This window comes from Rhinolophus sinicus, chromosome 8 (genome assembly GCF_057876585.1).
Source record: "Rhinolophus sinicus isolate RSI-liver-muscle chromosome 8, RSI-T2T, whole genome shotgun sequence".
In the NCBI taxonomy this organism is placed as follows: domain Eukaryota; kingdom Metazoa; phylum Chordata; class Mammalia; order Chiroptera; family Rhinolophidae; genus Rhinolophus; species Rhinolophus sinicus.
The window spans coordinates 60372787-60389443 of NC_142508.1; the positions used below are offsets into that span (position 1 = coordinate 60372787).

The window sequence follows — 16657 nt, forward strand, 5'->3', positions numbered from 1 at the left end:
ATTCTTGCCTCAGGGTCCTCCCTGCAGGGTGAGACCAGAGTAAGGCAAGTGTTGCAGTCACTTTGGGTGCAAAACTTCAGAGCACGCCAAAACACTCAGTAGTCAAGATAAATAATATTTTAATGCAGTATTTTAAAAATTCACAATTAATGCAAAAATCCAGGATGAACAAAATACTAAAACTTTAAATGTTAAAGACAATCCCATCCTTCACTTTCACCATCCTGCCCCACTCACCTCTCTAGTCCTAGTTCCAATGAAACTTTATTTACAGAAACAGGTGGCTGGGTGCAGGCTGCCGTTTGCACTATGATATTTTAAAAAAAAGGAAATTCGTTATTATATATATATTTTTATTGTGATAAATATACACAATATGAATTTTACAGTTCTGTGGCATTACGTACATTCACATTGTTGTGCAACGATACGATTTTTTAAATATTACTTTAAAATGTTATATATTGTGATTACTGAGTTTGGAGTCTGTCCTCTTAAATTTTGCGCCCGAGCCCAGTGCCTCACTCGCCTTCCTCTAGCCCTTGCCCTGCTTCCCCCGTTTTTGCCCCCTCCTGGAGCCTGTGGATCGAAAACTGCGACTTTTCCCCCATAAAGCAGCATCAGAAGAGTTATTCCAGTGGCGATCACGCCACCGAGGATGTCTTCTCAGAGAGCCACCGGAGACAGGAAGATTTGCTACTTCTGCATCTGCCGGCCCCCTTGGCTCTCCGCCTGCGATGGGACACACCTGGCGGGCGCACCCTCTACCTGCCCAGGGCCACCTGGCGGGCGGCCCGCAGCGCCTGGCCCGCCCCTCTCGGGGCTGCCACGCTTCCTGTCTGCCAATGGAAAGGATGCCCCTCGGGGCACGGGCAGCGGCCAATGGGAACGCGGCATGCAAATGAGCAGGTGCGGTGGCGGCCCGCTGGTCTAGGCAGCCGCGGCTCAGGGGATGTTAGAGGCACGCTGGGCGGTTGCGGAGCAAACGTCGGGCTTCGAGCTGCGAGCTCCGGTCTCCTGCCATGGCTCCCGCTCCGCCCCCGGACACCTCCTTCTCACTCGCCGAGGTCCAGCAACGTCTTGCTGCCGGCTTCTGCTGGGTCCGCTGCGGGGCCCGCCTCTACGACCTCACCGGCTTCTTGCGGCAGCACCCGGGGGGCGAGCAGCTGCTGCGGGCACGGGCTGGCCAAGATGTTAGCGCCGACCTGGACGGGCCGCCGCACCGGCACTCGGCCAACGCGCGTCTCTGGCTTGAGCAGTATTACGTGGGCGAGCTGCAAGGAGACCCTCAGGTACGGCCGGGCCCCGGGTCACCCCACCCCACAAACACACTCTCCTCACTCCCTCCCCCAATTCTCCACTCCCTGCAAGCCCCCTTCACCTGCCCTCTAGGAGGACCCAAGGTGACAGCCTCCGCCCTCACCTCTGCTTCCCTTCTCTTCTCGCCAGCAAACAGGTCACTGCCCCCCACCCCCCGCCCTCCTCACCAGGAGCTTGCCCTTCCTCTCTAGCCTTTCCCCTGACCCTCTTCGGTCTGTTACTTCTCCCCCCTCCCCAGTCACCCTCCTCCTTCCTACTTGTTCCTTCTACAGCCTCTGCCATCTGACAACTTGGATCACCTTTTCCCAGCCCTTCATAGGCCCAGTCTTCCCTTCCTGTTCCCTTATTAGTGTCTCCTTCTTTGCAACTGCTCTTTATTTCTGTTTGAATAATAGCTTCCATGCTCACCTGTTCTCCCCTCCCCATCTCACCCTATCCCTCCCAAAAGACACAGATCACTCACCCTTTCCAGCTTGCCTGGGTTTCCTGGTACCTCCCTATTCTCACTCTAGGGCTCCTCTGGGTGGGCAGAGAGGTCAGGGCAGTGTCTTGGGTGGACTGTGTCCTCCTCAGACCTCCATTCCTTGTCTTGCCTGCTGGCTTAGGTGTCCGAAAGGGTAAAATGACAGGGCCACGCCAATTTGGCTGGGGAGAAGGAATTAGCACTTTGAGCTGTATGCTGCTGTGCAGTGCAGGCTCATTATGGTATTTAAGACTCTAATTGAATCTGGGGTAGGTTTTGTTATCCCCATTTTAGGAAGTGGAAACAGGCTTCAGGTGGCTCTGTAATTTGTCCAAGGTCAAATAGCTAGTTAGTGGAAAAGCCAAGTGTGTCTGACTCCTGTGTCCATCCCAAGGATCCTTGGGCGTGGGAGATAGCCCCTAGCTACAGGGCTCCTTGGTCAGACGGACTCCTTGGGCCTTCACGGGCCTGGCTGTAGGACTGGTGACAGTGGGGCCATCAAGCTGGACATAAACCAACAGTGGTTCCCTCCTTCCAGCTCTTGCTTTCAAGATGGCTATAGCAAGTGCTTTTAGATCTTTTTGGATGAAAGGACTTGCCTCTCACTGTTTCAGGTGGCTTCTCACTGGGCTGTGCTCCCTAATTCAATCATTTATTCACTCATTCACTTGGTCCCTTAATGGTTGGCAGCACTGAACTAGGCACTGGAGAGGCACCAATGGATAAAACCATTGGTCTTCGTGGTGCTAACAGGCTAAGGAGAGGGAGGGAATGTACTAATTGCACAGTAATTATTTAATTACCTGGTGCTGTCAGGGTATGGATCTGGAGGGGAGAGCTTTCTTGAGAAAGTGACATTTACACTGAGAGCTATTCGATGGATAGGGCTTAGCTAGGTGAAGTGGTGGGGAAAGCATGTGTGAAGGCTCCGAAGGGTAAGGGTTTGGCATAGTCAAGGGACAGAAATAAAAACAATGTGACCAGAGGCTGATGGGCAAGAAGAGGGATGTGGGAGGAGGCCAGAGATCACCTGGGGCGATGTCATGCAGCGCCTCAGGGCCTCCTAGGCCTCGGTCAGGATTTGGGACTTGATTCTAAGAACAATGGAAAGCCAGGGAAGGGATTCAAGCATGGGTGGGGTGTGGTCAAATTTGCATCTTCGGAAGAGCACCTCTGCTGCAGTGCAGAGGAATGGGGGGAGCCCAAGTGAATGTGAGGAGACCAGGCAGGAGGCTATTGCATAACCCAGGATAGAGGTAACAGTGACTGAGGGGATAGGGTGGTTGAATTGGGGAGATGTTATAGGTAAAATCTATAGAGGTAAAATGCCAGGAATCAGCATTCTGTAGTGAGAGCCCAATTTAATGTTGGAAGTTGATGTTTGATGTCAGGTCATACTGAAGGGGCAGAAGGTTAAGCAGCAGATACAACTAAAGCTGAGTGCAGGAAATGAGAAGTTGGGCCCAAAATACTAGAGACTTCCAGGCTTGTGATGGCTCATGGAGCCATCCTACGTTGTAACTGTATTCTGTAAATAGAAGCCTTAGGGTATGGCTTCTCCCAGTACCACCGTGAGTATCACTCCTGGCCAGCTGCCCTCAATGGCTCCACCTCCCAGCTCTGCCGATCAGCAAGCACTAGGGTTTGATTTTGCTTTGCTTTGCAACCCTCAGGGATTGCATTTAGAGAATACTAAGTCCAAAATTGCTTCCTACCCCTGCACTCACCTGTTACCCAAGAATCTCAGTGTGGCCATGTTGTAGTCATCCTTATATCTGGATCCCAACCTGAGGATGAGGGAGGAAAAAAAAGAACTAACAACTAATAACACTTACAAACCTGTGGCCCAAACTTTACCAATGGCCATACTCGCCCAATAATCCAATTGCTTGTCAGCTTCTGTCCATAGGGGTCTATTCTAGAAACTAGTGTAGGGGAGTCTTTAATTTGGGAAAGAGAGGCAATTAGAGTAGAAATTAGAGTAGAAATGGGGTATCCTTTCAGAGAGAAACCCTCTTCTTAAGGCCTGAGTGGACACATTTCTGTTCTCTCTAGCTAAGCCCTTCTAGCAACCTCCATGCTGCCATCTCTATCTGCTGGACCAAGAAGGCTGACATTTGTGGAGGTTACAGCCTGGCTCCTGTAATGTGAGGGCCAGGAGGGGTATTGATGGGGAAGGGGAGTGTCATAAACCCGCTCTGTTGTTTGGGGCTCATTTCTGAATGGTGGTCCTCGTTGGGGGTCTTTGGAAGAGAGGGGCTTGGAGCTCTATTGTGAAATTTCCCGGGAGAAGGCCTTTGGTTTCCCCTGTTCCCCACTTTGCCCCACCCCTCTGTGTACACACTTACACATTCACACTCACACGAAGGCATGCACACAAAACAAGTAAAACTCGTTTGAGTCAACATACTGTGAGGATGAGACAAGGTCTGCTGTGGCTATGGCCTTGGACTTGAGGAAGCCGAGCTGCCCACCTTGAGCAAGAGGGAGAATAGTGGCTGAGTAGGGAAGCCAGGCCCTCTTCTCACTCTGGCCCACAGGGGCCCCTAGGGTCAAGCTCCTCACTCCAAGCTCAGATAAGAGCAATGTTCTTCCAACTGCAAGTCACATAGTTAGTGCGTCATGAAGTCCTTTTATTGATCTGCAACCAGCATTTATGAAAAAATAATTAAAAAGTAATAGGAAAGGGAAGAACTTTGGGTCCAAACCTCCTCCCAAGGCCATAGGTACCTTGTTTCCCAGACCTGGGTCACCCGTGAATCACTGCCCCAGTTTTTTTCCAAATCAGCATACCCCTTCAACTATTTAATATTTATTTTTAACTAGACTCACCTTTTATCATTTAGTCACTCTAGGCAATAATACCAATGAAACCACAGGTTTTACATGCACTTTGAAGTAAATATAGACCTATTAAAATAAGAAATGCTCTTTCTCAAACCCCCTAAAAGCATCTTGGGCACCATTAGTGAAGCATGTATCACACTTTGGAAAACATATGGAATAGAGCTTCTTAACCCTGCTATTCTGTGGGTCATTTTCTGGAATTGATGAAAGAAATGAAATTGTGTGTAAAAAAGGCATGGTTGTGTGCGTTTTTTCTGGTGAGAGAGCTACAGTTTTCATCACAGTCCTTCCCTCACCCCAAACCTGTTGCCAAGAGTACAATACCTGTGAAAAGGAGGCTCATACATCCGAATCACTAGAGGTCCTCCTGTAGGCAAACATCTGACCACACCCCTGGATAAAAGCCCTCTGTTTGATAGACACTGGAGGAAGGCAAGCCTCAACTCCCCAGCCACTGCTGTAGGGGTCACCCTAATGTCTGAATGTCTCTGGGTGGCATGTCCTAATCCCACAGGGTACATCCAGTTCTGAGTGGCTGAGAAATCCACAGATTCTGCCACATGCGGCTCTGCCAGGCTTTGGGGTCTGACCACTCAAAGCTTCAGGGCTTGAGTAATTAAATGGGGTTGGACAGTAGGGAGGAGAGTTAAGTGCAATAAGGCTCAGGGTTCCCACCCCACCCCAGGCTCCAGAACACCTTGAGCACAACCCAACTTGGAAAGCTGGTCTGAGCTGAGAATTCAGATTTAAAAAAAAATAAATGATGCTTGGGGAACTTGCTAAACTGCCCCCACCTGCAGAGCACAGTGGACATGAGAAGTCTGCTAACTGAAGGGGGTTGAGATCTGTTTCGTCTACAAGAGGGCTTCCCAGTTGAGCCTGCCACCATCGTTTGCTACCTATCAGGGACTTCTAAGCTCTGGCCTGCTGTGGTGCCAGGCAAGTTATTACGTAGGGCCAGCTGGTAAAGTGTACAGGGACCCAGGTCACTGGTTCCATGTGACACTGAGGTAAACACAGGCTCCAGGTGTGCTCCTAGGTGTCACCCCAGAATTCAGTGAATAAAGGGACTTTAGACCCAAGATGGGGGAAAGAGCTACAGTTTGGACTCTCAGAAATTTGGACTCTCTGGGGGAAATAAAAAGAAACCAACAGGCGTCCCAGAAATACCTGAGAGTCATCATCTTGGGGAGCATTCCCAGGAAAGAACCCAAGCCGATCCTGAGCGGCAGCCATCATCTTCCCTTTCTCTTTCTTTTTCTTATGACACACATTCATTGTTGGTCCATATCTTCACTTCATTCATTTAGGCAGACAGGTAATAAGCACCCCGTTCTCTCTGAAACCCACCATGGTACCAAAACTGCCCTAGCCAGGGTCATCGGGACCTTCCCCTCACTAAACCCGGTGACCAGTTCTCACCTTATCTCACCTGGCCTGGAAGCAACTCTTGACACGGCAATCACCCCCCAAACTTTGACACACTTTCTTCACTTGGCTACCCAAGTGGAGAATACACTGCACCCTTTTGGTTTTCCACCTGTGCTACTTTGCTATCTGTGGTAACTGGTTACCACAAAACTCAATGACTTTAAGCAACACAAACATATTCTCTGACAGTTCTGGAAATCAGAAGTCGCAGGTGAGTGGGCAGGGCAGCCTTCCTTCTGAAGGCTCTGGGAGAGAAGCTGTGTTCTTGCCTTTTCCAGCTGTGAGAGCTGCCTGGATTCCTTGGTTTATGGCCCCTGCCAGCAATTGCATCACTCGGACCTCTGCTCTCATGTCACTTCTCCTTCTCTGACAGTCCTGCCTCCATCTTTCACTTGTAAGGACCATTGTGAGTACACTGAGCCCGCCCAGATAATCCAGGGTCATCTCCCCATCTCAAGGTCCTTAATTCCATCTGCAAAGTCTCTTTTGCCAAGTAAGATGCCACATTCACAGATTCCAGGTACTGGGACATAGACTTTGGAAGGGGCTACATCATTCCATCTACCTCACCACTTAGACCCACTGGTCATTACTTCTCAGTCTCCCTCGCTAGTTTCTCTTGCTCTTCATTTCCCAGAAAAGTGCACAAAGCTTAAATGGACTCATGTAGAATGTACTCTGCTGTACAGCTTCTTTCACTTAGTACTCTGTCTGGGTGATTATTCTGTGTTCTTACTCTTAACTGCAACTGTCTCCATTGCCTGCCCTGTCCTGGAGAATTTATAGGCTGTAGAAGGGGTGAAATGGGAAAATAAAAGCAGACCACGTGCGGATCCTGTGAGCCTCCTTAGTCTTCCTTCCAGGACATCTCCCCACTTCTAGCCTACTTTGGCCAGAGCCCCATTATGTTCATTATTGTAGCAGTCAGCTGAGAGGGTCTCTCCCTGCCTGTGCTTCCTGCACCCCATTATGCCTGGGAACCTTTCTAAAGAGAACTTGGTTATGTTACAGCAGTGCTCCTAAGTCTTCAGTGGCTCGCTATCACCACAGCCTGTAAGTCTAGCTCAAATGCTGTTTCTATTACAGAGCTTCTCCTCACCTCCCCATCTAGAACTGGTTTTTTCCTTCTCCCAAACTCTCATAGAACGATGCCTGTACCTACAGTCCAGAATTCATAATGTTCTTCCTCACTTACTGTATTTTCACTATGTGTCTTCTCTTCTCTACTAAAATGTAAACTCGCTGAAGACTGGAATTGTCTGATTCATCTGGGTTTCTCTAGGACACACTAGCACACTGGTGCATGCCAACAGGAGCTAATGTTTGGATAAATGAATGAGCTGCTTGGAAAATTGAGATGTGTGCATAATTGAAAAGGGAAGTGGTAATATTAGCACACAGATACTTTAAGAATCAAAATGTAGACAAGAAATCCCTTTCTGGTTTCTTCTTTCTTAGCTAAAAGGGGTGGGAGCTGAGGGAAAGGATGGAAGGTTGTCTACTGAATCACTCATTTTTGCCCTCTGTTATTTGCAGCTGGAGAGAGTTAGCAAAACATCTTCCATACCAGGCTACTGCAGTTCACACTTACCTGTGAGGCCCCTAGAAGTGAAGTTAACCATGGAAAATGCCAGTTGAGAGCCCTCACTGCTCTCAGGGCTGTGACCAGTCCCCATGTGGCTCTGTGTATGGATGACATGCACAGACTGGACCAAGCCTGGATTTCCAGCTCTGTTTACCCTTTCCTGTGTCTTTTCATGCAAATTTCTTCTAAAGCGTATAGTCTCAGAACAGTGGTTCTCAAACTTCTCTAACTGCCACTTGTCTAAGGTGGGCAGAAGACCCTAATGGCCACTCTCCCCATCTGCTCTTGCTCTCCAATGGAAAAAATAGCCCAGTCATGAAAATAAAATTGGAGAAAAACAAATTTGATGCTAGCAACTCTCAAAAATTTTATCATTGAGAAATATAAACTTCATACTCAGGATTTTTTGTTGTGAAGTATTGCCCCAAAACATACTTATCCAAATACTTTGTTTTCTTACCTTGATAGTATATTACAAGGTATTTAAATAGCGGTACCAGATCAATGAATTTGGGAGGATTTGGAAATTCCATTGATGCAAGTCCATGGGACTATACACTTAGAGGGTAAACTTGGTTGATGATTACCTAAGTGAATTAGTGATAATTTCTCCTTTAAAAAGAATAGAATTGAAAAGGAGTAGAGTTCTAGTTCTCTACACTCTTCTGTGCCCAGTAGAACATTTTCAACATTGCTTAGCATTTCATGATATTCAGATCTCCCACTGGAAAATGGGATTTCTAGTAATGGCTAGTTTTAGTTTTATAAATTCCAAATGTTAATAGTCCATAATAACCCATTTAGTTACTAATAAATAGTCCCTAGTCTTATGTCATAATGAAAGTCTATGAAATGGGAATCATTTATCCATGCAGATCAAAGAAAGACCTCACATTTTTAAGACAATTCAAGGCCCACACTTTGAGACTGGCTGCCATGGGGGAATAAGGAGCAGCCACATTGGGCTGATTAAATACAGCTTCCATGATCCTGTACATGCCCCAACCCAGGGTAAAGGCCAAACCAACCCAATATAGTGGTTGCTTTCTCTTGTCCCATGCTCTTGTCCCTTTGGACTGCCAGGTATAACGCCTTGTTTCCCCGAAAATAAGACCTAGCCGGACAATCAGCTGTAATGCATCTTTTGGAGCAAAAATTAATATAAGACCCAGTCTTATTTTACTATAAGACCCGGTATAATATAATATAATATAATATAATATAATATAATATAATATAATATAATGTAATGTAATATCAGGTCTTACATTAAATTTTGCTCCAAAAGACGCATTACAGCTGATTGTCTGGCTTGGTCTTATTTTTGGGGAAACATGGTGGCTTATGCAGGTTGGAGACAGAGTGCCATAAAACATTCAGTTCCTTGAATCTAGGTAGGAAAGTCCTTGACTGCTAGACTAAAAGTCACTTAAAGTAAATCTACTTTAAATGAAGACCAAAATTTCATAGAAAATGGGGCAAGGCGAGGGGTTGGGAAAAGGAAATTATTTTTAAAAACGAAATGAAAATGTATTTTTTTTAGTTTATTTTAACCCTGACAGCAAAATTCAGACTGCAATTGCATACCAATTCGTAGACTGAGCAAATAATGAATTAAGTAATGTTGTTTTTGTGCATGTGTGGTTTTTCTGATAAAAGTGTATGAAAGCACAATGTGAAATTCTAAACTTCGCATTGGCTGTTCATAGCATGATCACAAAAAGGGTCATTATTTTTCCCAATTATAGTTGACATTCAATATTATATTAGTGTCATGTAAATAGCATAGTGGTTAGACATCTATATAACTTAACAAAGTGATCCCCCTGATAAGTCTAGTACCCACCTGACACCATATATAATTATTACATTATTATTGACTATATTCCCTATGCTGTACTTTACATCCCCATGACTATTTTGTAGCTGCCAATTTGTACTTCTTAATCCCTTCACCTTTTACAACCAGCGCCCCAACCTCCCTCCCATCTGGCAATCTTCAGTTTATTCATAAAGAGGGTCATTTTAGCAAGAGTATTTATGTAAGGGCTAAGAATTTCTCTTGATCCTTTGATAAACAGGTCATTCTCTTTTGAAGGGTCTGTCCTTTGTTGATTGCCTGTGTTTTGGTGTTAAATAGCCTAACTTTGCCAGATCCTTATTTGGCAATGGAGTTGTGAACAAAACAATTTTCTATCACTTTCATTGACGTCATGAAATTTTCTGTATTTTTGCATTTATTTTCAATTTAGCTTTGTAATCGGTTTGCATTTTGTTACATTGGTTATTATCAGATGGTAGTAGCCCCAACCAATCACTTCGCATTGGTGGACTTGGGGGAGTTGGGGTCAGTGTTTGAGCAGGAACGAAATTTATAAGTGATCAGCCAATTCATGAATAGTTGCATGTTAAGGGGATTTTGGTTGTCCTTTGCGACTTGAATCTTCAGGGACTCAGATCTAAGAACACTGGATAACAATGATCCTGGTAGAACTAATAGTAACACACCTACATTTGTAAAGCACTTTATATTTTTCAAAGTATTTTTCCATAGATTTCTATTTGAACTCTTTAAGTAGATGGAGGAGATGTCAGTTTTTCCATTTCACAGATGAGAAATCTGTAGCTCTGGGAGATCCTGGAATGCAAGTCTCCAGGTGCCCGGTATTTTCACTGCACACCTTTTAGGGATGAATCTTAGGCAGGAGAGTAAATCATGAGGCACCTTTATCTTATTGATTTATAATCACTCTTTATGCATAAAGGATATTTTTATATCCTCTTTTTCATCATATGTATTACTATTTGTCCTCCAGTTTCCATGTGTCTTTTGACTTCTTTAATGTTTTTTCCTCCATTTAAACCTTTAAATATTCCATGTAGAAAAAGATATCATAATTTATTCTTCTTAGAAAGGCCACCTATACTTCAAGATTTATATGTAAACACAAAAGTATTTTAATATCCTGCTAATAATTTATGCTTAATGTTTTGTTGTTGTTTGCTTTTGCTTAAATGTTTTACCTACCTGGGATTTTTTTCAGTATAACTAACAACATAGAGATTGTTATAGGTTTATATTTTTCCAAATGACCAACTGGTTATCTCAGTTGATTTATGGAATAATCTATTTTTCCCACTGATTTAAAAAACACCTTATTACACATCATCCCCAGATATATTTTGGTCTGTTTTTGGACTCTATTCTATACCAATGAAATCACTCTTTTTTTTTTTTTTTTTTTAATTAGGTTGTAACCATTAGGTTTTTCTTCTCTTTCTGTTCCATCCCAGCCAGGATTCTGCTCCAGCCTGCTCTACTAGAGAAAGCAAAGGGCAGGCCAGGAGCGGAGTGTCATTTTTGGGCCATGTTGCTGGCCTTAGGGAAACAGTGAATCTAACTTTCAGGGGCTGGGGCTGCCTGGCATGCCCGGACCCTGGAGTCGTGTGGCTGGGAGGAAAAGGCAAGGAGGAAAGGGCTCAGGGAAGCCCACGCAGGCGACAGGCCCCAGTCGGCAAGCCCATGGAAGGGTCCACAGTGGGTGTCCAAGCGGTCATGGAATGGCAGCTATTTCAGCGGGGAATGCTGGGGTGGAGTAGACTGAGGAGGGAGCATCTGGAAACCGCCATGCGGCTGGAACTCGGCTTGGGGGTGGGTCCTGTGTACTTTTCCTGCACTATATCCACAGCCGGTGGTTGGAGGAGGGGCCTGCAAGTTCGCTGTGTGTGTGTGAACAGCCAGAGTCTCGGAGAGCAGGGACGCAGCCGTGTTTGCTAACAGGGAAACTAGTCCCTCGCTTGCAAAGCCTTGTAAATCTCAAACTTCTTGTCCCTCTGGCCAAGGCAACTGCATACTTATCCCCCACCTTCCTTTCATCAAAATCAAATAAGAAACTTACTAAAAATAGATTCCAGGGACTTTCTACATCTTGATTTGGGCATTGGCTACAAAGAGGCATGTAATTGTCAAAACTCATCGAACTATACACTTAAGACTGGTAATTTTTTTTTATTATATGAGAATTATACCCAATTTTTAAAGGGGAGCAAACAAATTTAATGCCTATTTAATCACTTCTAAGGATAAGACCTCATGATTGCAAGAGTTAGATGCTAGTATACACAAGTCTTTAAAAATTGCTTTTAAAAAGAAATAGTGGAACGTGAATGTTAGAATGTAGGTAGTGGGGATACAGGTATTCACAGTGAGGGTCTGTCAGCTTGACAGTATGTTTAAATACTTTCATAATAAAGTGTTGCAGAAAATACTAAGTCGTTGCATTGTGGACATCGCTCACAGTATGTTCTTAAAGGATGCGTGGGAAAATAAAATAAAGTAAGAGCATGTGAATTAAAACAGGATAAATCTATTCTCTCATAGTTCTAGAGGCTAGAAGGTGTCAGCAGGGCTGGTCCCTCCTGGAGGCTCTGAGGGACAGTGTTCCATGCCTCTTTTCTAGCTACCGGTGGGGCTAGGAATCCTTGGCTTATAGATACAGCGCTTCAATCTCTGCCTCCATCTTCACAAAGGAGCACTAGAGAACTGTGTTATATTTTGGAAAAATGACTCACGTAAAGTATTTTAGGTTTATATTTTTCCAAATGACCAATTGGTTGTCCCACTAGATTTATGGAATGTGACAGCGATTCCAGCATTTGAAGACATGTGAAAAGTTTGATGTCTCACTTGAAAAAAAAACTTACATAACTAAAGTAAAGAATTAATTAGAATAAGGATGTATATATATATAATATTATATATGTATAGATTCTTGGGCCACTCCCCAAACCAGTAAAATCAGAATCTCTGGAGGCAAAACCCCAGAAATCTGTATTCGTAACAAGTGCTCTGTGTGACTCAGCAGTACCATAAGCTTATAACCCGCTAAGGGCAGAGGGAAATGGAGATGGGAAAACTGGAGGCACTGAAAGTGGTTCAGTGGGCAGATATCTTGGGATGACTAAACATAAGCGTCCCCAAACTCCCAGTGTGGGGCTTGGGGCAGAGCAGGTGTGCAGTGGGCGTTGGTCAGATAGCCCCCGCCGTTGCTCCCCAGGAGAGAGAAGGAGCTTGGTACCTGCAGCCCGAGACCTGCATTCTGAGTCTAGCTCCACTTCTCATTGGCTGTGTGACGTTGCACACAGAAGTCATTTGACTTCTCCCAGCTTTGGTGTCCTTATTCCCTGCAGGATTTTGTGTGGCTACAATGAGATCGTGTGAGGTGTGTGAAATAGAACATTAGCTGAAAGAGAAACAGGATGATTACAAGCCCTTTCAGCCCCAGCTTCTGCTAAGGAAAGGTTGATTCCTGTTAGGTGGTCAGGGATGGATGTTTTCAGAACCTGGGTTGCTATGTGCTCAGACCCTCGTGGGCAAGGCCACTCCCCCTCTGGAGGAGCTGGAGAGGTGACATTCTGGTCTCTCCGAGCTGGTCCTTCCACCAGCCAGGGCAGGTGGGGTCTGCACTGACCTGCTGCCATCATTCCATCTTTACCTGGACAAGTGCAATGTGCAGTACAGGGGAGCACTCACCTGGCAGGGACAGATAGTCTCTAAAGATGAGGCTGACAGACCCCAAGTGGTTCCAGGGCTGCCACCTTCTCCCCACCATTCCTTCCTCTATTCAACCACAGAGTACACGTCTCCTCATGCCCAGACTGCTCTTGGTGCTGGGGAGAAAAATACAACTGGTTGCTGCCCTCATGGGGTGTACCTGCCGGTGGAGGGAGGGAGGCAGGACAACTACAGATGGTGGCAAGAGCTACAACAAACTATATGTGTGTGTGTGTGTGTGTGTACAGTTTTTGTGTGTGTGTATACACACACACACATATAGATAATAGATAATATATTTTAGAACAGGAGGCTGTGACAGAGTGGCACCTGCAGCTTCTGATGGGGGTGGGTCAGAGAAGGCTTCTCTAAGGCGCCGACATCTGATAGATGAAAAGGAGTTGTCATAAGAAAAACTAGGTGAAAAATAATTTTCAGATAGAGAGAACAGCAAGTGCAAAAGCCCTGGGTTACGACAGGACTTGGTGACATCAGGAATCCCAAAGGAGACTCTGGTGTCACTGGAGAAATGTGGGTGAGGGAGAGCATGGCGAGGTAAGCAGAAGCCCTGCCTCACTAGAGCCCCTGGGTCATCGTAGGGCGCTTCGATTTTATTCTGAGAACAATGAGCTGGAGGATGTTAAGTGGAAAACTGACAAAGTTGGTCTATATCTTAGGGTGTTCTGGCTGCCATGTGGAGGGTACATTGAAGGGGGTCAAGAGTGGAGGCAGGAAAAGAGCTAAGAGGCCCTTGCTATTGTCCAGGTGGGAGGTGGCCTGGACTGGGTGGCCATAGGGATGGAAAGAAATGGATAGAAATTGGAAATGTCTTGGAAGTGGGGCCACTAGAACTTGCTGATGGATTCGATGTTGGGAATAAGGGAAAGAGCTGTGGAATATGATGCCAAGGTTTTAACCTGAGCAACAGGGTAGTTTGGTTTATGGCAATGACGAATACTGGGCTGGGAGTCCAGGTTTGGGATAGGGCATAGTCACTGGGGCCACATGAAGTTTGAGATGCCAAGGAAACACTCGGGTAGAGATTTCAAATAGTAGTTGAGTATATGATTCCAGAGCTGTGCTGTCCAATATGGCAGCCACTAGCCACATGTGGCGATTTAAATTTAAATTAATTAAAATGAAATGAAACAAAAATTCAGTTCCTCAGTCACACTAGCCACACTTCAAGTGCTCAGTAGATACATGTGGCCAGTGGCTACTAGATTGCCCAGCATAGCTAAGACCATGTCCATCATGTAGAAAGTTCTGTTAGACAGGGATGGTCTAGAGCTGTGGCCCAGAGTCACAAGGCATTTCTCTCTGGGATAATGGCGTCTTAATTGGGTGGCTCTGGTCAAGGAAGCTGGTCTCCCTGTCATTCACGCCGCTCACAATGGCTCCTTCTTTTCCTCTCTGTTTGACCACACCAGATTGTGTCCTTAATGATGGCCCTGACCTGTGGCCATGTCAGAGAGGCACTGACCACCCGGAAGGACAACTTGCTCTTTGGTTGTTCAAGGACATCATCCCCTGGGGCTGAAGCACCATTATAGCGGCGAATATAAACATGGTGCTTAGCGAGCATAAAACATGGAGTATAGACGCTAGCTCACAAGGAGATGCCAGTTCTAAGGGCTCACTGCGGAGACTTGGTTAAGAAATGTGCGGTGGGTTTGGAAGTTGTCAGGTTAAATGAGAGTGGGAAAGAAGATGCAGGCTTAGAGTCCAACAGTCTGTGTCCTAGAACTAACCATACTATTGGAGACCAGCCAGTCAACCTCTGAACAGAAACATCGTCAATGAAAAATGGAAGTAGAAGGGGCAGCTGGTTGGCTCAGTTGGTTAGAGCGCGGTGCTCATAACACCAACATCGTCGATTTGATCCCCACATGGGCCAGTGAGCTGCGCCCTCCACAACTAGATTGAAAACAACTTGACTTGGAGCTGATGGGTCCTGGGAAAACACACTGTTCCCCAGTATTCCCCAATAAAATTTTTTTTAAAAAATGGTAGAAGATTCCATGTCTGGGCAGGGGGAGAAGGAATTGACTGAATCAGTAAAAAAAAGTTAGTAGGTATAAGGCAGCTTTTTGTTGTTGTTATTTTGTTTACAAAATAATTCAGTGACTTCTATTTTTGGCAATACAATCATTTGCGATTTTATAAATAATGATGAGGACAACAACTATTTTTCTTCTTAAATTATTGGAGTATAGAAGGAAGCTTTAGGAACGTGTTTCTGGAATCGTGATCTATGAAATCATTTGTAAATCAATATGATAGAGAATGAAATGTGTTTTATTCTGCAAGTTAGGTGAGTGAGGAGATAATATATTGTCAATGGCTTACGTGTGTTTTTCTGTGGATAGCACATCCCAAAGGGCTGCCTGTGGTGCCTTGAGGTCTAAGTCCTGAGAGACTACAGTCTAGAAATGTCCCATCACATCTGCAAAAGGATAATCCTACAGGCTGTGGGTGCTGCCATCAGAGTTGAGACTGTGATCCCACTCCTCCTACCGCTACAGTGCCAGGCAGGAGTTTGTAAGCAGGGCGGAGGAGGGGAGCCTCCAAAAGCAGCCCTTACCCACCAGACTGAGCCCAGCTCATGCTCCCAACCCTGCACTCCCATCTCGGCTTGTCCCCTTGGGCTGCTCCAAATCCCAGAGTCAAGCCTTTCATTGGGAAAAAAGCACATGTCCCCTTGCCTCTTGGTGCCTTCCTGGAAATGGTGCCTTCACGTGAGGTTAGAGGCTAGAGAGGAAAGCATCTTAGACAGTCCATGGCAGGATCTGGTAGAGAATCAAGTTAATAGCCTGAAAACCCGTGGGCACACTCTGCAAGTTTTGAGCGGTAATTAATATTTTCAATCCACCGGCCCCCTTTGCTGATGTCCTGGATTGCCCACCTCTGCTGGCTTCTGCTTCTGGTGACAGGGTTGCTGATGATGTCGTCCAAGGGGACTCATTTCATGAGTAGTAGCGATGCCAGGTCCATGGTGAACCAATGTCAAGGACTCGGGCGGGTAGGGCCGTCTTGTCTAGATCCCTGCATCTCCTGAGTGAGAGGTGGTCACACCTTGGGCACACCTTCCCTACTCGTTTTCTCTTTTCCTTTCTTCATCCTACCGTGAATACCGGGATAGTGGTCTCAGAGCTCATCCCCTTGCCACAACTGTGGGTGAGCGAGGAGTGGATGTGCTTTGGGGGTTCTGTGTTTTTTGTTCATTTAGCTTTTGGTTTTGCACATAAAGGGTTTATTTAAAATGTTTTAAAAATAGGATAGGCCACGGGACCTCGCTGGGCCTGGCTTCTGATTTGGACCTCATCAGGCAGAGGGTAGCTTATTAGAAATCAAAGCAAGCAGTTTCTTTAGCCCAAGAGTATAGCCCCAGATTTCTGGCTGTTGAAAACAACCAGCTCTGAGGAGACTGCTCCCTGGGGGCCTCAGGGGTGGGCTT

General features: G+C 45.8%; 1 protein-coding gene across 2 annotated transcripts in view; it reads left to right on the plus strand.

Annotated features, from left to right (window-relative positions):
* Window positions 1–918: 918 nt before the first annotated feature.
* The window catches only part of FA2H (fatty acid 2-hydroxylase), a 47154-nt gene continuing 31415 nt past the window's right edge, over window positions 919–16657 (plus strand). Inside the window, exon 1 of one of the 2 annotated variants that reach the window (XM_019710427.3) lies at window positions 919–1292. In XM_019710427.3, the coding sequence (XP_019565986.1) occupies window positions 1023–1292 (270 nt within the window). In that variant the 5' untranslated portion in view covers window positions 919–1022. The remainder of the gene's footprint in view (window positions 1293–16657) is intronic. The other variant, XM_088800237.1, reaches the window with a different exon arrangement.